Source organism: Mauremys mutica, chromosome 2 (assembly GCF_020497125.1).
Source record: "Mauremys mutica isolate MM-2020 ecotype Southern chromosome 2, ASM2049712v1, whole genome shotgun sequence".
Lineage (NCBI taxonomy): Eukaryota > Metazoa > Chordata > Testudines > Geoemydidae > Mauremys > Mauremys mutica.
In genome coordinates this window covers 248,408,334-248,430,764 of record NC_059073.1, presented here as the reverse complement: position 1 = coordinate 248,430,764, position 22,431 = coordinate 248,408,334, and the positions used below count along the sequence as shown (strand labels likewise).

The 22,431-nt window shown below is 41.1% G+C and overlaps 2 protein-coding genes across 3 annotated transcripts in view; one reads left to right on the top strand and one right to left on the bottom strand.

The window, feature by feature from the left end:
- CASD1 (CAS1 domain containing 1) overlaps positions 1-14,476 on the top strand; it is a 72,321-nt gene extending 57,845 nt beyond the window's left edge. The window contains exons 13-18 of the mRNA XM_045008209.1: positions 3,676-3,755; positions 6,706-6,807; positions 8,147-8,287; positions 8,860-8,937; positions 9,949-10,041; positions 12,007-14,476. Coding sequence (XP_044864144.1) covers positions 3,676-3,755; positions 6,706-6,807; positions 8,147-8,287; positions 8,860-8,937; positions 9,949-10,041; positions 12,007-12,273 — 761 coding nt within the window. The 3' untranslated portion in view covers positions 12,274-14,476. The remainder of the gene's footprint in view (positions 1-3,675; positions 3,756-6,705; positions 6,808-8,146; positions 8,288-8,859; positions 8,938-9,948; positions 10,042-12,006) is intronic.
- The window catches only part of SGCE (sarcoglycan epsilon), a 107,398-nt gene that overhangs the window by 1,592 nt on the left and 83,375 nt on the right, over positions 1-22,431 (bottom strand). The window contains exons 11-12 of one of the 2 annotated variants that reach the window (XR_006577566.1): positions 1,286-2,599; positions 1,077-1,207 (exon numbers count right to left, since the gene is read on the bottom strand). The gene's annotated coding sequence lies outside the window, so the exon portion shown is untranslated. Of the gene's footprint in view, positions 1-1,076; positions 2,600-22,431 lie in introns of both variants that reach the window. The other variant, XR_006577564.1, reaches the window with a different exon arrangement.

Here is a 22,431-nt window from a genome sequence, read left to right as displayed (position 1 = left end):
GAGATGGTAGGAATGATATCTCAGATTTACTCTGAGTCAGGACTAGTACAGCGTGCTCCTCTTTGGCCTCTCCTGGGCTCCCAGAGTATTGTCCAAGATCCTTTCTGTAGTGGCAGCTCACCTACATACCCAGGAGATCATGATCTACCCATACTTGGACAACTGCCTCCTGAGGGTCCACTTCTTTGAAAAAGTTCTACGTGCCACCCACAGAACTGTGGATGTATTCACAACCTGGGCCTGCAAATCAACATCCAAACATTGACCTTAACTCCGGTACAACTCCTGGAGTTTATGGGAGCTGACCTTGACTGCAAGTGAGAGCGCTCTTCCCACAACACAGATTTCACAGCCTGTCCATGCTTATAGAGACAGTTCAAGCAAGCCTTCAGAGTTCTGCCAGACATTGCTTCCTGCTTCTGGGGCACATAGCTGCCGGTATGTTCATAATATCTCATGCCAGACTGCACATGAGGTGTCTGCAGACATGGTCCAGCTCGGTTTACAGGCCACAGAGAGACAGGATGCCTTCCAGGGTCAAACACTTCCTGGATTGGTGAAAAGATGCAGGAAACGTTTGCCTGTGGGTCCTGTTCACTCAGCCTCTCCTCCCCTTCCCTGACATCAATTCTCGCTATGGACACATCCCTCATGGGTTGAGGTGCACACCTCAACAACCTCAGAACTCAGGGCAAATGGTCACCCACAGAGAGAACTCTCCACATCAACTCTTCAAACTCAGGGCAGTCAGGAATGCTTGCGCTTACTTTCTCCCACTGATCAAAAGTCCACACACAAAGGTCATGACCAATAACATTGCATGCATGTACTACATAAATCATCAGGGAGGCGCCAGATCAGCCTCTCTCTGCACAGAAGTACTAAAGCTATGGAACTGGTGCATTTGCCACAATGTTCTAATATCAATAGCCTACCTACTAGGAGTGCAGAACACAACAGCGGACAGTCACAATTACATGTTCTCATACAACCACGAGTGGGAACTGAACCCAGCAGTACTTCAGAGCATATTCAATCAATGGGGGACACCATCAATACACTTGTTCACTACTTACCTGAACAGGAAATGCCCATACTGTTGCTTCAGGATTGGCCTTGGACAGCACTCATTAGGGGACGTTTCCTTCTTCTATGGGATGAGGGTCATCTTTATGCCTTTCCCCTGTTCCCTCTGATGGTGAAGGTCCTGTTGAAAATAAAAAGGGAAAAAGCAAACATTCTACTTTTTACTCCCATCTGGCCAGGACAGACGTGGTATTCGTACCTGTCACAGCTGGTGATGCGTCCACCCATCTCTCTCCAACCCACTATTTACTCCTCTCACAGAACAAACGAGATACTCTCCATTCCAACCTGCGGATACTCCGGTTCAAGGCTTGGCTCTTTCTTGGTTCCAGCACATAGAGAGTACCTTCTCTGGGGAGATACAGAAAGTGTTACTAGACAGTCGGTAATCGGCTACCCATCATACTTACCTGCAGAAGCGGTCCAGGTTTCAGGTTTGCTGTGATTCCAGGCAAATTATCCTGACATGCTGCTCTCCCTGTGGTGTTAGATTACATACTGGCTCTTAAGAAGACAAGGCTATCCCTCAGTTTGCTCAAGGTACACCTGGCAGCCATAGTGACTTTACATCCACAAGAGTTTTCTCACTCCCAACCACAAAGAGTTCCTCAAGGGCATAACAAACCTTTTTCCCCAGACCAGATGCCCCACTCCAACATGGGACCTAAATCTAGTTTTAAAGAGCCTTGAACCTATAGCCACTTGTTCACTTACATACCTGTCAATGAAACCGCATTTCTCGTGGCCATCACGTCAGCTAGGAGAATAGGGGAAATAGATGCACTTATGACGCACTGCCCTTTACAGAATTCTTTCACAACAAGGTTATTCTCAGACCACACTCAAAGTTTATTCCTCATTTTGTTCACATGAACTGACCAATTAATCTCCCAACCTCTTATCCTAAGCCTCACTGTTAGAACAGAGAGGCCATAGTCCACATGCTAAATGTTAGGAGAGTTCTGGCCTTCTACCTGGACAGGATGAAGACTTTTAGGAAATCTCCCAAGCTCTTCCTTTCCATTGCGGAAAGGTCTAAATGCACAGCAGTATCGCCCCAGAGGCTCTCTAAGTGAGTCTCGAACTATATTAAGCTCTGCTATCATGTTCGCAACATAATGTCTCCATCTGGAATTCTCACACGCAACATGAGGTCCGTTTCTTCCTCTGTCGCTTTCTTCAAGAATGTCCCTATCTCAGAAATCTGCAGAGCATCCACCTTGGTGTCTGTACATACCTTCGCAGAATACTGTATGATTATTGGGGACTCTTCTTCTGATGCTAGCTTCAGCGCAGCAGTATTATCCATAACAGACTTAACTTCGAGGCCCGAACCTCCCATTAGGAATACTGCTCGGGAGTCACCTACAGTGGAGCACCCATAGGGACACTGCTTGAAGAAGTAGTAGTTACTCACCTTGTGCAGGAACGATGGTTCTTTGAGGTGTGTCCCACTTTTGGTGCTCCGGAACCCGCCCTCCTCTCCTCTACTTTGGAGTTCTTGATGGGGACTCTGCGGTAGAAAAGGAAGTGAGGGTGGTTGGCCTGCGCAGCATTAATTAGCCTCGAAGCAGAACACAAGGAGAGAGAGCACGTGCAGGCCAAACGGACACTGCTACCAAAGATCTCTGATCAGAAGTACAGGGACACACATATACCTACATTGGAGCACCCATAGGGGGACACATCTCAAAGAACCATAGTTACTGCACAAGGTGAGTAACTTCTTCCCTCACATATTAATGGTGTAATATTCCAATTGTGTAGATTCCATTTTTGATAGTGGAGCACTTTAAACGTGTATCTGGAATACACACTGCAGAACTGGTAATTGGCCTGTACTTTGACACGATGTGCAGAATGTTTACTGTTAATTTTAAAGCACTGACAACCAGCTCACGAGATTACATGTAGCACCCTGATATTTGTCTTACAACAGCTCCTCCTTCCTCATGTGCACTGTGCAACAGAAGTCCCATTGTGGACCTCACAGCACTACTTCCTGAAAGCTCCTTTCAATGACCACTTTCTTTCAGCTCTGTGCCTGTTGCCTGCTTCCAATCTTTGAAGCAGGAGTGAGAGCCATTCTCCGCTGCACAGCTGAGTTGTGGGATCAAAACTGTGTCAACCAGCAGCCGGAGGGAGCTGTTCCTTTTGGCTAGCCTTGGCAAGATACAGCTCCTCAACTGACCAGTTCAGCTTACGAGGAGCAAAATTAGATATGCCTCATAGTACCTCACTCCTTTAATGCGTTTGTAGGGTTAAAGTGTGCCCTTGGATATGTGCACATCAGTCTCATTCAAGCCAGAAGGGGTTGTACTTGTGCATCTGAGGATAGAATAATGTGTGAATTTATGATTGTGAATGTTCATGGTGTGGATTTTACTTTATATGAAAGAAAGCAAAATCACCAAATTAAAATGTTTAGATAATGGCAAACTGTGACTGGCAAATACCTGGACAATATACATATTAAATTATAAAGGATATCTGTGTGACACAGCTACTGACTTCTTATTAAATGTATCATTTGTTTTTGTTTTGAAAAATAAGAGCCAGATACTCATTGATTTTTCAATTCTCCCACAGGGAACTGCTTCTGGCACTTTGGCTTACTGCTGAAACTAATTTCCTTACTTGCATGTATATATTTTCTAGCAAATTCTCAGGTTTGTAAATTATACTTATTGTATCCTTAGAGAATTACTAGTAGCCTGTGTATTCAGTTTGGAAAAAGAATAGGAGTATTTGTGGCACCTTAGAGACTAACAAATTTATTTGAGCATAAGCTTTTGTGGGCTACAGCCCACTTCTTCGGATGCATAGAATGGAACATATATTGAGGAGATATATACACACATACAGAGAGCATGAAAAGGTGAGAGTTGTCTTACCAACTCTGAAAGGCCAATTAAGTAAGAGAAAAAAACTTTTGAAGTGATAATCAAGATAGCCCAGTACAGACAGTTTGATAAGAAGTGTGAGAATACTTACAAGGGGAGATGGAGTCAATGTTTACAAATGTTTGGAAAGCCACTCTGAAGAGAACATTATGACCAGTTTTCTGTTACTATATAGGAGAGTATGGGGGAAAAAATTGAATATTTAAATGCCTCCTTTTCATATCTATTTTATCTGGGAAGTTGGAATTTTCAGTTTCCTACTTTTTGTTTGTTTCTCACAACACTTTTAAAATTCATTGTTCTTTCCTACCAGGGGCGGCTCCAGGCACCAGCGCTCCAAGCGCGTGCCTGGGGTGGCAAGCCGCGGGGGGCACTCTGCCGGCGCCGGGAGGGCGGCAGGCAGGCTGCCTTTGGTGGCTTGCCTGCCGAGGGTCCGCTGGTCCCGGGACCAGAGGACCCTCCATGCTTGGGGCGGCAAAATGTCTAGTGCCGCCCCTGTTTCCTACAATGTTATGTAAATTGAGAGATCAGCTTTATATTTATCTTTCAGGGCCTGTCTGGCTAATTTATTGGGGGTTGGGGGAAGGTTGTGCTGTTAGTGCTTATGGCCAGTATAGTTGCAGAAGAGCAAGTTGCATTCTGTTTTCTCATGCATCTCAACAAAATTGTCCTGATGCCAGAAATTTTGTCAGTGATGAGTGATGTACAAATCAAAGAACAGTTTGACTTTCAGATGCTAGGTTGAGCTGTAGTACCAGGAGTTAGAAAGATTTCATTTTTCTTCACTACATTTCCTATGATTGAAAACAGATAAAAATGTAAATTTAAAAAGACAGATCTCACTTTGACATAGAAACCAAGCAAATGTGGCACAGAAGTCATTGGAAAAATGACACCGACGTATATAACTTCTGTTAGGGTTTTTCCCCAACTCCCTTGATCCTACCTGGAAGGCCTAATTTTGCTGCCATTTGTCTATTGAAAACTTTAGAAACAGGAAGGTCTGCACTGTTTGGAGGATGTCAGTCTCTCATGGGTGAAATTCATGCCTATGCAGATTTCCAGGACAAGGTTTACGTACCACTTAAGATCTATTGTTGAAGATTTAAGTGGCACGTGAGTAGTGCATAGGCTTTGTGTCGATCTTCTGTATCATTGTGAATTTCATGCCAAATGCATGACTTACCACGTACTGTATCATGTACAGGGTACAGAATGAAGGGCAGAATTTGCCCCTTACTACGTAAACAAAAACAAAAAACACCAATTCGCATTAGTATTAGTACTGAAGTTTTCTGTAAAGCTTTCATTTACGTCTCCCAACACATAACTTATTGTCTCCATTTAAGCCCACAGTGCAAAATCGAGTGGTGAGAGGAAAGATGGTAGATGCTTTTATCAATGGGAAATTTGAGGGATATGTCAGATGCCTTTCAGAGCACTTCGGTCATGGTGCATAGGGAATAACATCTATCTGCAGAAATATTCAAATTATAATTTATTTGTATTAACAGAGCACATAAGTCATGGACCAGGATCCCACTGAGCTAGGTTCTATGGAAACACAGAACAAAATTACAGTCTCTTCTCCAAAGAGCTTGCAATCTAACACAATATGGCCTACTTCTGACACATTTATAATAGGGCCCAATAACGTTGGAATAATCTTAAAACTCCAGCTCCTCAGAATGACTGAAACAAGATTATTCACTGGTACAGCTGATTGAAAAATGTGGGGGAAATGTTTAACACATTTTTTAGTTGAAACTTGGAATTTTCAGAAAACTTCAACTACCCTTTAAGTTGATCAGAAAAATAAAAGAAATTCAGGAATAGTTTCAGGTAATTCTGTTCCTTTTCAACCACTTCTAGTCATTAGTAAAGATTTTAATCTCCTGTAGGAGTGGTAGACTGGCCGCCTTCTTCCCTACAGTTGGAGGAACACTTTCTGCAAGCTAATTCATGGAGGGGTATGAACAGTGATCTCTGAGAAGGAGACCATGAATTTATTCCTTCTGTCTGCTGAGAACTGCACTGACTACAGATAGGGAGGGAGGATTAGGAAATACTGTACAGTATATCATGATACAGTCAGAGGCACACAGAATAACAAGGTGTGTGTTTCCAATTTGTGTTTAAGGGAGAGGGGGTCAGGCAACAATTTGGGGATATTGTCTAGTGAGTATCAGATGTGTATATCTAACACTTGTATTAAAATAGGTTCATTCAATTAGATAATATGAAACAAACAACACATTTTTACTTCTTCCATATCTGAGAATATGCAGTGTTTAAATTAAATGTAGGGAATGGGAAGTATGCTGCAGCTTAACTGTACATCTGTAGTGTTTTGTCGTTCAAAAATTTATCTGCACTCATTTCAGAGTTTTCTTTTTTTAAGGAAGGAATTTGTTTCAGGCTCTGGCCTGTACATAGTAGAACATGACACAGGCAATGTAGACAAATGTCCTACCTGCTTTAAAATTAATTGATGTGAAAATTGAACTATTAAACCAACATTAACTGACATAAGTATTCTGGGCCTTATCCTGAGAGGGCAGTGTGTGCACAAGTCCTGTTGACTTTATTTTTAGGTGAGGCCAATTAAACTGATTTAGTACTGGTACGATGGTATTAAAATTTAATGAAATGAATTAAATTTATTAAATGGGGTTGAAGTCAATGTTAACATTCTTGCCATGTTTGTATTTTGCAGGGTGTATTTGAGAAGATTTTTTCTCTTTGGCCATTGTCCACATGTTTTGAGCTGAATGGAAATGTCTATGAATGGTGGTTTAGGTGGAAGCTAGACCGCTATGTATGTAATCCTTTCATAAATTAATTGTGGTCTTGTGTTTTAAGAAGTATTCCTGAACATATTTTAACTTTTATAATCTACTTCTCCCTCTTCCCATGGAAAAAATAAATTTGAAGTTCCAGGCAATGGTTTGTTGTAGGGCCAGGGAGCATCCACTTTTACTTCAAGTATTTGTCAAAGCCATGCAGAAAAGATGGAAGCTGACTTGTTTATATGCTGAGCCTATAAAGTGTCCATACTCAGAGCTCGGCATATTCTGTCTTGTCCCAGACTTAAATTTTGCTGGGAGACAACTGACTTCTTTGGCACTTCAAGGCTAAATTCTGCAGGAAATTGAAATTGTAAATGGTAAATATTTTTTTAAAAACCTAAAGGAACCTCGAAAGAAACTTTAATTATATAAACAACATAATTTATAAATTAATGACCTTTCCATGGGATCAAGTATCAGAGGGGTAGCCGTGTTAGTCTGGATCTGTGAAAAGCAACAAAGAGTCCTGTGGCACCTTATAGACTAACAGACGTATTGGAGCATAAGCTTTCGTGGGTGAATACCCACTTCATCAGACACACAAAAGCTCACGCTCCAATACATTTGTTAGTCTATAAGGTGCCACAGGACTCTTTGTTGCCATTTCCATGGGAGTGTTCCTTTTGAATATTCTGTGCTGCTAAAATCAGAACGTCTTGATCTAGAATTTTTCACCTTTTATGTAGAGATGCTATTTTTATCTTATTGTTTATAAATATATTTTAAATACTGTGTTTTAAAATAGCTTTTCGAGAAGGCATTCCTCTTCCCCCACAGTGTGGTTTGCTGGCAGAGAGAGAGAAATTTCTGCCTGTTCAATCCTGTATCTTGTTAGGGTAGTGGAAGGATGTGAGACCAGAGCATATTTTTCCTCTGACCTCTTCCGGAAGGCATTGTCTTGCCTGCTGTGGTTGGGTGCAGCAATCTTCAAATTCTTCTTTCTGCTCCCCATTGTGGGTGGTCTGGGACCAATCAAAGATACACCTTCTCCCTCTGCTGCCAATTTTAATAACTGCTTACATTTTTTGCATGCCCCGTGGAGAGCTGTATACTTAACAAAACTCCAAATCTCACAAATGTTGCAGTTTGTGAAGCATACCTTGCATTCTGGGGATGTGCTAAAGTGCCAGAACACCAAAAAATGTAAAACAGGCAGCGGCGGCAGCACTCTGAACCACAGCCTGATGTTAATGGAGGAGTTTGGAGTAACATCCTAGACCAAGTATCTTAACAACCCTGTTACCTTGGTGTTTTTACCTGTGTTATTAAATGCCACGAGTAAGTAGTTACCCTGTTTTTCTTTTGCAGGTAGTCTTTCACGGGATGATGTTCGCTTTTATTTATCTGGCATTACAAAAGCGTCAGCTGCTTTCGGAAGGGAAAGGAGAGCCTCTCTTCTCCAACAAAATTTCAAATGGTTTACTATTTATTTCTGTAGTTTGCTTTTTGGTAAGTCCACAATATGAACTGAAATGTTGTAAATTTAAAACAGTCATCCTGAGGATGATCAGCTTTCTGGAGAAGTTCCTGTGTAGCAATGAGTGGACATTTCATAAGAGATGGTCTTGGGTTGCAGAAGTTTATTTCAGCTATATTTTATAAATAGCTACTACCCATCCTAAACCTTCAATGGACTCGTTTTAAAAAAAAAAAAGTCTATTGTAGATTTAAATATTACAGCTTCTCCAGTTAAATATCTTGGATGATCTTAGTAAGAATAGAGTGGTAGATGGCCTGTATAAACAGTCAAAAAATGACCTAATGTCTAAGTGTGATTAACAAAATTGTCAGCAGTGGGGTTTTTTGTATTTTCGAGTCCAAATGATTACTGCATTCATCAGCTGCAAAACTGTTTAAGAAATGCATAACTAACTAGAAAGTGTAAAGAATTGACTCCTCTCTCCCCACACCACACTGCTGCTGTTTTAACATATTTTAATATGTTTTATCCTGTTGTAACATTTTAAAATCTCTTAAGCACAGTCATCAAACAGACTGATATGTATATTTATATCTTGTAGACCTACTCTATCTGGGCTAGTAGCTGTAAAAACAAAACTGAGTGCAATGAACTGCATCCTTCTGTTTCTGTAGTGCAGGTAATTATGCTCCTTTTCTTTAGTGCCAGAATCTAGATTCTATTAAAAAATATATATATAGTCTGTCTCTGATTTCTTAGCACTTAACATCAGTTGATTAACATTATTTTCATGTATGAATGTGAAAAAAGACTTGTTACATTGCTGGTTATTTTTCTTTGACCTGTGTAATATAAAGTTTAAAATTTAGCATTTTATTTACATATTGTGACACCACATTTTCATTCTGTTCTGTGTATAAATGTAAGAGTGTAGCTATATCAGTATGTGTGTACAATTTATTTACATACTAATATACTGAGATAGATATAGATAGATATAGGAATATGTATTGTAATTTTTATATATAAAGATATCTATATATCTATTTTACACAAGGGTATATATGTTTGTGTGTGTGTGTGTGTATATATATATATATATATATATATATACACACACACACACACACATATATGCACTACATATATATCCTCGTGTAAAATAAATATAGATATCTTTATATATAAAAATTAAAATACGCATTCATGGCTGTACACCATACCTGAATACTAATTCATATACAGTAGAATCTCAGAGTTACAAACTGACGAGGCAACCCCATACCTCATTTGGAACCAGAAATACACTCAGCAGCAGCAGAGACCAAAAAAAAAGCAAATATAATACAGTACTGTGTTAAATGTAAACTACTAAAAGGGGGGAGGGGCAGCATTTTTCTTCTGCATAGTAAAGTTTCTAAGCTGTATTAAGTCAATGTTCAGTTGTAAACTTTTAAAAGAACAATCATAACATTTTGTTCAGAGTTCAAACGACCTCCGTTCCTGAGGTGTTCGTACTCTGAAGTCCTATTGCATATAGTGTAGCGCTGATCCTGCAAACATTTATGCACATGCTTATATTACATATATACTGTATGTATTTTTTAAGTTTTTAATATGTGCATATATAGCAAAAATATTTGATTACATTAGTTTTCCTACTTAGCTATAGTGCATAATCTCTGTTTAGATTTTAGCTTTCATCCTCATCAGGAACATTCCTGGATATGCCCGTTCTGTATACAGTTCATTTTTTGCCTGGTTTGGCAGAATTTCTTTAGAGGTAAGTAGAGTGATCACAAATGCAATAATAGGGTGTTCATTTTAGGAATCTATAAATGGTGGGTTTATAATGTACATTGTAGTGTATCTGAATAAATAGTAAAAACATATCAAAGCAAATGAACCAAAAATATCCAACTGTGGCTGTTGATATTCTTCATTGAGAGAGACAAGATGGATGAGGTAATATCTCTTAGTGGATTGGCTTCTGTTGGTGGAAGAGACAAATTTTTGAGCTTCACAGAGCTCTTCTTTAGGTCTGGCAAAGGTAACCAGAGTATCACAGCTAAATACTAGGGACACATTGTTAAGTGTAAGCATTTAACATGTTGCAAGAAACCACTTACAATGAAGTGGGCAGTCAATACCTCTTCAGTCATACGTCAAAGGAGGGTTGTAGGTTACAAATTGTTGTAATGAGCCATAAACCAGTGTCTCTGAGACTATGATTTTTAGGGCTTGTCTACACTGGCACTTTACAGCGCGGCAACTTTCTCGCTCAGGGGTGTGAAAAACCACCCCCCTGAGTGCTGCAAGTTTCAGCGCTGTAACATACCAGTATAGACAGTGCACCAGCACTAAGAGAAATGCTCCTTGTGGAGGTGGGGTTTTTTAGAGCCCTGGGAGAGCTCTTTCTCAGCAATATGCCACAATTCGTGGCAGCACTTTAACGTTGCCAGTGAAGACTTGCCCTTAATGTCTATCAGAGTTAGAATTTAAGTTCCCAATAATTTGTAACCTACTAACCATCCCATGTCCTATGACTGCAGAGGTGTTAATTTCCCACTTCATTTTCAGTGGTTTCTTACATCATGTTTTAACCCCTTATGCTTAATAATCTGTCCCACCTTATATTTAGTTGATACTCATAAGAATGTAAGAATGGCCTTACCAGGTCAGACCAATGGTCCATCTACCCCACTATCCTGTCTTCCGACAGTGGCCAGTGCCAGATACTTCAGAGGGAATGAACAGAACAGGATGGTTGAGTGATCCATTCCCTGTCATCCAGTCCCAGCTTTTGACAGTCAGAGGTTTAGGAATATCCAAAGCATTTGATTACATCCCTGATCATCTTGGCTAATAGCCATCCTTGGACCTATCCTCCATTGACTTATCTAATCCTTTTTTTAGCCGAGTTATACTTTTGGCCTTCACAGCATTCTTTGGCAACAAGTTCTACAGAATGACTGTAAGAAGTACTTCATTTGTTTTAAATCTGCTGCAAATTAATTTCATTGGATGACCCCTGGTTCTTGTGTTATGTGAAGGGGTAAAACACTTATTAATTCACTTTCTCCAAACCATTCATGATTTTATAGCCCTCTATCATATCTCCCCTTAGTTATCGCTTTCTAAGATGAACAGTCCCAGTCTTCTTAATCTCTCCTCAGATGGAAGCTGCTTCATACCCTTAATCATTTTGATTGCCCTTCACTGATCTTTTTCCAACCAGAACTGCATGCAGTATTCAAGGTGTGGGTATTCCAGGGATTTATATAGTGGCGTTGTGATATTGCCTATCTTACTTTCTATCTCTCTCTTAATGATACCTAACACTTGCTTAGCTTTTTTACAGCCATTGCACATTGAGCAGATGTTTTCAGAGAATTATCCACAGAGACTCAAGATCTCTTTGTTGAGTAGTAACAGCTAATTTAGATTCCATCATTTTGTATGTATGGTTGGGATTATGTTCTCCAGTGTGCAGTACTTTGCATTTATCAACACTGAATTTCATCTGCCATTGTCTTGCCCGGTCACCCAGTTGGGTGAGATTGCTTTGTAGCTCTTCGCAGTCTGCTTTGGCCTTACCTATCTTAAGATATTTTGTATCATCTGCAAACTTTGCAACTTCACTGTTTACACTTTTAACAGGAGTAAGTCCTGAATCAGCTAATGTAGTAGTAATGATTATATTCTTATTTATATTTAAATTTGTAAACTGAATCTCTTTTCCTTCTAGCTGTTCATCTGCCAATACCACATCTGGCTGGCAGCAGATACAAAGGGGATCTTGGTGCTCATTCCTGGAAATCCAATGCTCAACATAATTGTCAGCACTTTTATATTTGTGTGTGTGGCACATGAAATTTTTCAGATCACTAACGATCTAGCACAGATGGTTGTTCCTAAAGATAATGCGACTCTGCTTAGAAGGCTGCTATGTATAGCTGGGTTTTTTTCTGGACTCCTCTTTTTGGCAGCAATTCAAGATCAATCAAGGCATTAACTTCAAGAAGTCCTTAAAACTTACTTCAGGCTTACTTTGTGTCTGCCTGAAGAAAAATATTTAACTGGAGATACAAAAAACTTGTACAGTGCTCAGCAGCAGGACATCTAAATGAAGTCTATTGAATGTGTATATAATGGAAATGTACATATTTTGTGTGGAAATATCCTTCTCAAAGGAACCTGAGAAACAAGAATGCACTGTACAGAATTGCATGTGGAAAAACAAGTCTTTTTTTCTACTGGATATATATTTCTGTTTACATATCTGTTTAAATGTAACATGAAGAAGAGAAATGGGTGGCTTGGCAGCATAATTTGGAAATTACTGAATTAACTTTACCTTGATACACCTAACTCGTGGATATTTACTAGCATACTACAGTATACAAGAGACATGCTTTAATTGTTCTCCTCAAGAAACTTTTTGTAACAACAAAGCAGACCTGATGTATGATCTTTAGCTAATGGTCATTTTTTGCTAATTTTAAAATGAAGTTATCTTACTGGTAATCAGGGTCATTTTTCTAAACTAAGTGTTAACTCATTGTTTAGGGATCAGTGTTTTGGGTGTAGCTAGTATGTAGTATATGAAACCCTTTATGCATTGAACAAACCCCCTCAATTTAAAGTGATTCCATGTAACATTCTAGCCAGGTTTACACAGTATGTCATAGGTGTTTTGTATTTTTTTTTCCCCTGAAGGCAGTTTCAGGAAATATTTTTCAGTTCTGGAAATGTGGGATTTGTTAAGAATGCATAAGTAATTTTATTTTGAATTTTCTACAAGTATGCTTGGTTTTTCATCAGCATTTTCCAATTATTGCTCTTTCAAACTCTCTGTAGTTCACAATATTAATACAGCCCCACTGAAAAAACAATGATAAGCAATATTTCAGCTGAATATTAAAAAGTTGGGGAAATTCCCACCCTTTTCCAGTCATACATCTACTGTATTCAGATCTTACAGAGAAGGGCATAGCAGGGGCACAACAACCTCAGAACCCCCAGATCGTGCGTGGAAAGCAAGCCTGCATGGGAAAGATTGGTTGACTAGCAGTCTGGCAAGCTGCGGACAATGGGTCCCTTTTTAAAATAACAATGAAATAAGGTTGAGGTTCATTGTTCAGAAGAGCCAATTCTTCCTTCCTATTTAGCAGTATCTTTCCTTTGTTGCTGTGATTCAAACTCAGAATCAAAGGCTTTTTCTTTATCATGTAACCTTCTTTTGCATACAATATAGAACTGAAAGAAATAGCACTTCAAATTAGAACTGATAGGTTGTAATTTTAAATTCTGCAAATTCAATGGAAGTACGGTGATACTTCGTTCCGTTGAACCATAATAGTCTTCACAGGTTTTTGTGAGTTTGGGTTACGTAATGCTTGGAGGTTCATGTGCATCTTCATTCTGTCCTCCTTTTGGACAGAGAATGAATACGACATTGTTTTCTCAGCATATGTGCAATTATATGTAGTGATAAACTATATGAATCTTAATTTATACAGTAAGTGGTCTGATATTTATGTATTTTCTGATGTTATCTCAGTTGAACTGTGGAGTCCGAACTTGCAAAGCCACCTATGTCTGTAGGAAAACTTTCCTGACAGTGAAAGAATAGCTGCAAAATTTTGTTCCAGTAAAGAAAACAATTTCTGTAAGAATGATGGAGCCAGCAATGAGAGGAAGATAGCACGATAAAAGATAATACAGGTTTCAAGAATAAACTCTTAGTGCATTAATTCAACAACCTTGAGTATGTCAACTAGTTTTATTAACAAGCTTGAGGAAAGGTACTCAACATTTTGTCAGTTATGTTTTCTTTTGGACATTATTTCCAGTGTTTGGAAAGTCATCCTTAGCCACTGATCAGTACAGCTGATTTATTGAAAGACATGGTATAGCTGAGCACTGTCAAGATAGTTGCTATGGACAGGATGTACAACCTACATCTGTGCCATTGTTAGAAGTAAGAAAAAGTGAGTTTTGGGGGAATTTTTTGGTTTTCTTCTTCACAAACTAAGTATTGTAGATATCATTTTTATTTATCTGTTGTACAGATTTGGTTAAAGATTATTTTTAATGTTTGAAATAGTGCACTTGTTTGCTATTACTGTATGTGGGAGAAATATATTTTCTTTTAAGGTTATGTGAAAATATGAAGTAATTTAAACATTAAATAAATGTGCTGTGGATGCTTATTTTTGTACTGCAAGGAGCATCACTCAGGGGCTCTTCGTTATATTTTTCTTATTGTTTAAACCTAGATCGGTGGTAACTTGTTAGTATGCCTAGCCAAAGTCAGAGGTTCAGTTATAGGGCACCTCCAAAGTAATTCCCTACCCACTATTAATTCACCTAATCCTTTTCTAAGGGAAAATGTTCACCCTCACAAACAGCAGAAGTAACAGGCTGTGTATATGGTTACAAGGTGAGGTGGAGAGAGAAGGAATCCTCCGCAGCAAGCCAAAGTATGACACTGTGGCTGCTCCATTGTCACTACTGTAGCCTCAGGGATTCAGCAACCCTCACGTGTGCCGAGGCCTAGCTAGGGTTGCCAACTTTCTAATCATAGAAAACCAAAACACCCTTGCCCTGCCCCGGCCCTTCTCTGAGGCCTCATTCCCCACTCACTCCATCCCCTGTCACTCTGCCACTTGCTCTCTCCCACCCTCACTCACTCATTTTCAGCAGGCTGGGGCAGGGGGTGGGGGTGTGGGGGGCAGGAGGGGGCTCCAGCTGAAGCAGGGGGTTGGGGTGTGGGAGGTGGTACGGGCTCTGCACTGGGTGTGTGGGGTTCAAGGTGCGGGAGGGAACTCTGGGCTGGGGCAGAGGGTTGGCGTGTGGGAGGGTGTGGAGGAGGGGGCTCAAGGCTGAGGTAGGGGGTTGGGATGCAGGAGGTGCGGAGGGGTGCAGGCTCTGGGTGGCGCTTACCTCAGGCGGCTCCCAGGAGGCGACCGGCATGTCCGTCCAGCTCCTAGCACAGGTATAGCCAAGGGGCTCTGCACAGCATGTGCTGCCCCACCTGCAGGCACGCCCCCGCAGCTCCCTTTGGTCATGGTTCCTGGCCACCATGAGCTGTGGAACTGGCGCTCGGGGAGGGGGCAATGCGCAGAGCCCTCGTGGCTGCCCCTACGCTTAGGAGCTGGTGGGACATGCCAGCCGCTTCTGGGAGCCATGCAGAGCCAGTTAGGGAGCCTGCCTGCGCTGCCAATAACACTTTTAACAGCCTAATCAGTGGTACTGACTGGAGCTGCAAGGGTGCCTTTTCGACCAGGTGTTCCAGTCAAAAACTGGACACCTGGCAACTTTAGGCCTAACTGATGAATTGGTGTAAATCCACTAGGCCCACCCCTCAAATCTCCTTCTATGGCTGTACAAAAGCAACTCCAGCAGAGCATGGATCCACAACACACAGGGGATGCAGGCCCCTTATCTCAGTTCCCAGCATTTCTCTTCCAAGTGTGTGGTAGTTTAGAAGCTAAAAACATGAAATGCAGAATGAAAGCATAAAAGAATATTCTTCATATCAGGATGGCAGAGCCAGGCAACTCCTTCTGAAACTAATTGTATTAGAATGGGAAGGTAACTATATCAGTTAATTGCAATATCGACCAGGGCATCTCTTCCACTCAAAGAAAAAAACCCAGCAGGATCAGCTCAGTTTCTTTGAACCTATGACATCAGGCATCATTACCTTCTTTGAGATCCATTGTTGGCCATAGCAATTACCATAGCACTGGAATCGATGTAGGCATCATGACCCAATAAAAACAGTAACCAAAATCCTGTAGGTAAATTAAGTATTTACCTGCTGTATTTATTGCAGAAACAGATGTTTCACATATCTAAAAAAGAAAACCCTTAAAACCCTCTGTTCATTTAAGTTGCTGCACTTCAACCTTATTGTAATGATACAATTGAGTTTCAGTTCTTCTGTCTTGGATCTTAATCATATGGTCAAAATAGGACTGTGAATTTACATGCTAACACTTTTAACTATCCCCAATGTGGTGTTCAATTTATATAATATAATTTTTTTTATTTAGCTACAGTTTTGTGAGTCCATATTTGTAATCCATCTGCAATGTGTAAATAATGAAATATTGGGTTCATGTGAGATGGGATAAACTTGTCTAAAATGAATGATGCTTTTTACAAAAAGGACAGTGAAGAGGTGTGCTGATACCAAACCATTAACATCATCAGACCCTTTTCAGACTATATAAAGTTCATTTGTTATAGACTTGTTATTTATGATCTTCAACTGACAACAGATATGTAATAATCTTGGGAATTCACTTACATTTCCCAGTGCTATTATGTATAATCAGTGCTTTCTTGTTCCTATATCTAAATGTATTTCTTTATTTCAGTTGAACTGATAATATTCAACAAGCAATAGAAAAAAGAAACTTTCAGTATAGAAACAAAACAGACTAATTTCACAAGATCTATTAATATATTTCAATTTAGTTTCATACCAAATTGGAAATTAGAAAGTTTGAGTCATTAAATCTGTGCCATGTAACAGTTGTGTCGACACTATATGTATTGAAAATTTATCACAGAAGCCCAAGTGCAGTTAGAAGTCCATTGACAGTCCTCCATATTATTGGAAAAGGAGTACATTATTCAGCCATCAACTCATTTAACTAATTCAACCCAATCAACTTACCAGAGTCCTGGGGCAATAGGGAAGTGGTGACTGGGACAGGCAGAGAATGCCACTGGCGGTCCTTAGTCACAACTCTACACATAGGCGGCCTTAGGGCAAAGTTTGTTCTCTGCAGAACAGCAGATACAGAGCTCGGAGTTCATATTCTCCTGAGGTTACAGAAGCAGGACTTTTTAGGCACAGCGCTGTTCTCCCCAATCCAGGGAAAAGGGGACTGAAAAGGAACCTTAAACACAACCTTCCCTTTCGCTATCTATCTGGCTACTGCTCCTGTCTGGTCACCCAACTTAGCAGTCAAAATAAAATAAAGATTCACAGATTACATGACCCAAATGTCAATGTCAGAACTCTTTTTGATAATGACCAAAGACCAGAACAAAGAATAGCCTCTATTGCCAAAACACTGAAGATATATAATACATCATTCCCGCATTGAAATCAGACTTGCTGATGAATCCCACCCTGTGGGAGCAGGCTACACTTACTACTGGAATGACAAGGACAAGCCAAAACAAGTGTAGGGTGGCTGACTCCCTACACTGTGCAAGGAAGCTCTAGCCCTGAAGGAGGAGTCTCCCTTACCAGCTCCTTTATAGACTGTTTGCTTTGCTGGCTGCCTGAGCTCCACCCAGGCTAAAACCAGCCCTGAGACTGTTTCGTTGCTGGCCGCCTGACCCTCCTCAAGCCCAGGCCCCCAGCTCAGTTATAGACTCTGTTTAAGGATTGACAGCTTGAGCCGCCCAAACCCAAGCTAAAGCCTGACTGTGACTATTGGTCACCCAGCCCTATTATGGGCACTTGGCTGTCCTGCAGACTCTGGTCCTGGCCAGACAGGACCGGACTGAGTGGCTTCCCTCCCCACGGGAGAGCGAGGGACCATTACACCAACTTATACTGCTCCTCCTAAACTTGTCTAGAGACCAGTACGCCACCATTATCATTGTCTATGTGCTGACAGTGACTCGTACAGATGCGGTCAAGGAAGCTTTTTATGAAGACCTCAGCAAGGCCATTAAACAGGTGCCATACCAGGACAAACTTATTGTCCTTGGAGACTTTAATGCTCGTGTGAGAGCCGACTCTGACACATGGAGCAGGGTGCTAGGCCATCACAGCATTGGACAGTCAAACTCCAACAGCCAACTACTTCTTTCCCAGTGGGCCAAGTTCAATCTCACTATTACCAACATAGTCTTCCAACAGGCCAACAACAATAAGACAACATAGATGGTTTGAGGTGTTGGCCTTCTGACGTGCTCTCTTCTGCGGAGACCTCACATGCCACTTCTCAAAAGCGGATAGAGACTCATAGCACAAATCTCTGTCTGGGTCTGTCCAGTGTAACGAGTTCTCAGATTTTAATGTTTGCATGCTTTGAGATTGGCCTTCATGGTGTCTTTATACCTGAGGATGGGTCAACACTGAGTGGGTTCCTGTGCTGAGTTGGCGGTAGAGCAGCACTTTCCATATACAGGAAATCTCCATGTGGACCACGTGTCTGCCCTAGCGAAGTTGAGCCCTGATGAGCATGCTCTTAATGCCAGGGATTTGGCGCTTCAAAGACTTTCGTGTTGGAGATCCGGTCCTGTCAGTTAATGTTGCAAATAGATCTTAAGCAGTGAAAGTGGAAGCTCTGCAGCTGTTGGATGTGGCATCAGTACAGCATCCATGTCTCACAGCCATAGAGGAGTGAGGTGAGTACAACAGCACAGTAAATTTTTATCTGGGTGCTGACGCAGACTCCAGGCTCGCTCCAGAGATATGCTGCATGCCCACCTGTCTTCCAGCATCAGATTAATGTATTAGATGCCTTACGTGCCTGGGAGAAGGCATCCTCCTAGGAGTTCTGTTTGTTGGACTTTCACACCCAGAGCATGCATGGACAGGCAGACCAGACTACAGGTGCTTCTGCTTAAAGAAGCTCTTGCTGCTAGACCATCTGATTCCAGAGGGTCATCAGATTCAAAGACCAAGAGGCTTATTTCAGCGCTGATGGCTTCCTCCAGCAAAGCTAAGTTGTCTAAGGGTTCCAAGTCATCAGGATCTTTGTTAATGGCTCCTGATGGCTCCTGATCTTTCAGTTCAAGCTGTCAAGACTTTGGGGCACAGTTGGTAGAAAAGGGCCAACTGCCTGTTAAGGAACCTAAAGCCATTTCAGTTCTGAAAGGAAGTGACTGAAGGAGAAGACTGCAACTGTTAGCAGTGCCAGATCTCATACCTGACTTATCGGATCTATCCAATTCTGACATAGCCTCTATGGTTCTGACTTTGAAATCCAAATCAGTTGTGTTCCACTTCAAAGTCCAGAGTTGTGGAGCTGAGTATTTTTCTGGAACTCTCCAGGCCTGTGGCACTGGTTCTGTCCTCCTCTCCTATTCTGGGACCATCGTTGGATCTGAAAAGGATGCTAACAGAGGTGCCTGATGTGCACCTTCCTGCGTCTGACCATTCCTATGACCCGACTGATAGGAAGTTAGCAATGAAGAAGACGGTCTTCTTTAATTCTGCAATCTGCTGCTAAGATTCCCCTATGGTATCTCCAGGCAGATATTTCTCACCATTACACTCTCTTCACTCTATGGTTCTGTTGCTGTCTCCCTTGTGGTCCACGGCAGTTTCAAGATTGGATACTCCTTTAGAGGAAGAACTAAGAAACCTGATTCATCCAAGGTAATGCCGCTTTATCCTTTTGCTCCTCCTCCTGTGGGTATGTTTTTGGATTCCAGCTACTGGAAAGACTGGCAAAACTGGTCTTCAAGGCCCTGTTGGGTTCCACCACAGAAGTTTTTGGATCATCCTCCTTATTGGAGGAAACACCTCCTTTCAGTTCATAAGGATCTTGTGGTTCAACGTCCCTATATCCAGTTTCTCCACATCCATTTGCAGTTCAGACAATTGTGCCTGCTAAATGATTTCTGAAAAAGAGGATGAGGAGATAGATCCCCTTTTTGAGCAGGAACAAATGGATACTGACTTTGATCTTGATTTGTCACCTAATGAGCATGTGAATGTAGCTTCTGCTTCCTCTCCTGCTGGGGTTGCTTTGTAATTCCATTGTGATGCTTTATGGAATATGGGTGACCATTTATAATATTATCAATGCCAATATTACAAATTGGCAATGAATCTTATACCAGATATGCCATGTAAGGTATCAGTGGAAAGGGTATGATTTGCTAAATATGCTAAGCTTGTTTATATTTATGTATCATTTTTGTATTGTGAGTTATAAATATGTGTGGTATATTAATATCTCAAACTTGTGCTATGTATCTGGGTGACACCCCCAGACAGATTGGCATCAGCACTATCCAGTCTGCTTGGTGGCCCATCAAAGGTAATCAGCTGTACAATTAACCTATTGAAAGAAGCCAGGAGCTATGCCTATGAATCTCCAGGACATGTAGGGATATGCCTATGGACCGGGGACTCTAAGTACTTTCCATGCCCATGTGCTGTGAGCTTTTGTTTGGGACAAAAGATGTAAAAGCCACATGGAAAAAGATATAAAAAGGCAGTTGCATCACCTCCATTTTGTCTTCAATTCTGCTTCTCATCTCTGGAGGAATTTCTCTATAAACCTGAAACTTTGAACAAAGGACTGATAGACCCATCCAAGCTTTCCAGAGAGACTTTAGAAGCCAGCAAACTTACCAATGCAGCTAAGAATCTGATATGTATGTATCCGATTGCTTTGACCATATAACAACTCTCTTTTTTCTTTTATAATAAAACCTTAGTTTTACAAACTAAAGGATTTGCTGGCAGTGTGGGTATTTTGGCTAAGATCCAAACTAGTATTGATCTGGTAATGTGGCTGGCCCTTTGGAGATCAGAAGAACTTTTTGTATAGTGAATAGAGTTTTAAGTAACTTCTCACTTTACTGGCCTATTTGATTGGGAGCCAGAGACTGGAATGCAATAAAGGGGACTGTGAATAATTACTTTTTTTCCCCTTTGATAACCCTTGTGGGCAATCAGCAGCACAGTTTATGACTGGTTGGTGAACCTAACTACTGTGTTAACCACCAGTTTTGGGGGAATCTGCTCTCCTTTTTGCAGCCTGTCCTGACATTTCAGGGTGGGCTAAACCAGGCACCTGGGGTCAAATCCGTGATCATGTAGACTGCACGGAAGCCACCTTGAACTTATCTAAGTTAGCTGTGAAGGGAAGCCTCCCATCCAGTATTTGACATTATTGGAGCTACCTCCACAAATAAGATGTTGCTCCCTATCCTAGACATATTTTGCAGCATGTTGAGACTGTTTGATGAAATTCTGCTTCCTGTCATCTTATTTCCAAGAAAGCAAACTGCATCAGATTCCCCATGAGGGATTTTATTTCTTTTTGACACATCCTCTGCCAAATTTGTTGATTGTGGCTACTGCCAGTAACAGGTTTAGGTCTGGCCAACCTCACTCCACTCCTGCTGAGAGAGAGGGATGGAAAATTGATACACTTGGGAGAAACGTTGTTACCACCTTCTCTGGGAATTAGAGTGGCTAATTACTAGGCAATAAAGGTCCACTTACCAATTCCACCTGTGGCAAAGGTTTGATTTCTTTGTCCAAGATTTGCCAGATGATAAAAGAAGGCTGGTTAATGCTATTTTGACAGAAGAACCAAGTGTTGCAAAGCATGTCCTCAGCATTGTTTGATGCTTCAGACTCTTCCCCCAGAGCACTGGTATTTTCAGTTACCTTGAGGAAGCATGCTTGGCTGCTTTTCTCTTCTCTGGCTGTGGACACTAGAATCAAGGTGGAAGATCTCCCCACAGAAGGGAGTCTTTTCAACAATAGGACTGATACATTGTGGAAAAATTAAAGGAAACAAGATCCATTGCTCCTTCTCTTTATCATTATCCCTGGATCAGAAATAAATCTTCTACTCCTTTTTGATATCGGAGGCAATATTACCCTCAGTCATCTGCTTATTTTTTCCTCAAATCAGAGACATCAGCAACTGCAACAGAAACTTCCATCTTCATTCCAGACCCAGCCTAAAAAGAGGTCTTTCAGATCCAGGTATAAGTTGAACAGATCTGCTCCCCTTCTTCATCTTCCTTGAACACCATGCCTCAACTTTGATGTGAGGATCGAGAGTTATGGCTCAATCAGCAAGAATTCATCCATCCTTTTACTTGGGGACAGGCAATTCATCAATAGATGGAGGCTGATTACATTGGACTTATGGGTACTAGAAATAGAGAGAGGCTATACTATTCAGTTCAATTCCCCTCCTCTTTTCAGGGAACCTTCTCCATGAGGTTATTCTACATACAGAAGAACACAAGCTGCTCCAGATAGGAGCTGTCAAGGAGGTACCAAAACTTCTGTGGGGTCAGGTGTTCTATTCAAGATACTTCCTGGTACAGGATCTAAGATGTTTTAGATTTAAGAAAACTGAAGAGATACAAAACCGGAACGTCCGAACGTATATTAACTCTGGTTTCTGTAACTCCCTCGCTTACAGTTATGGAT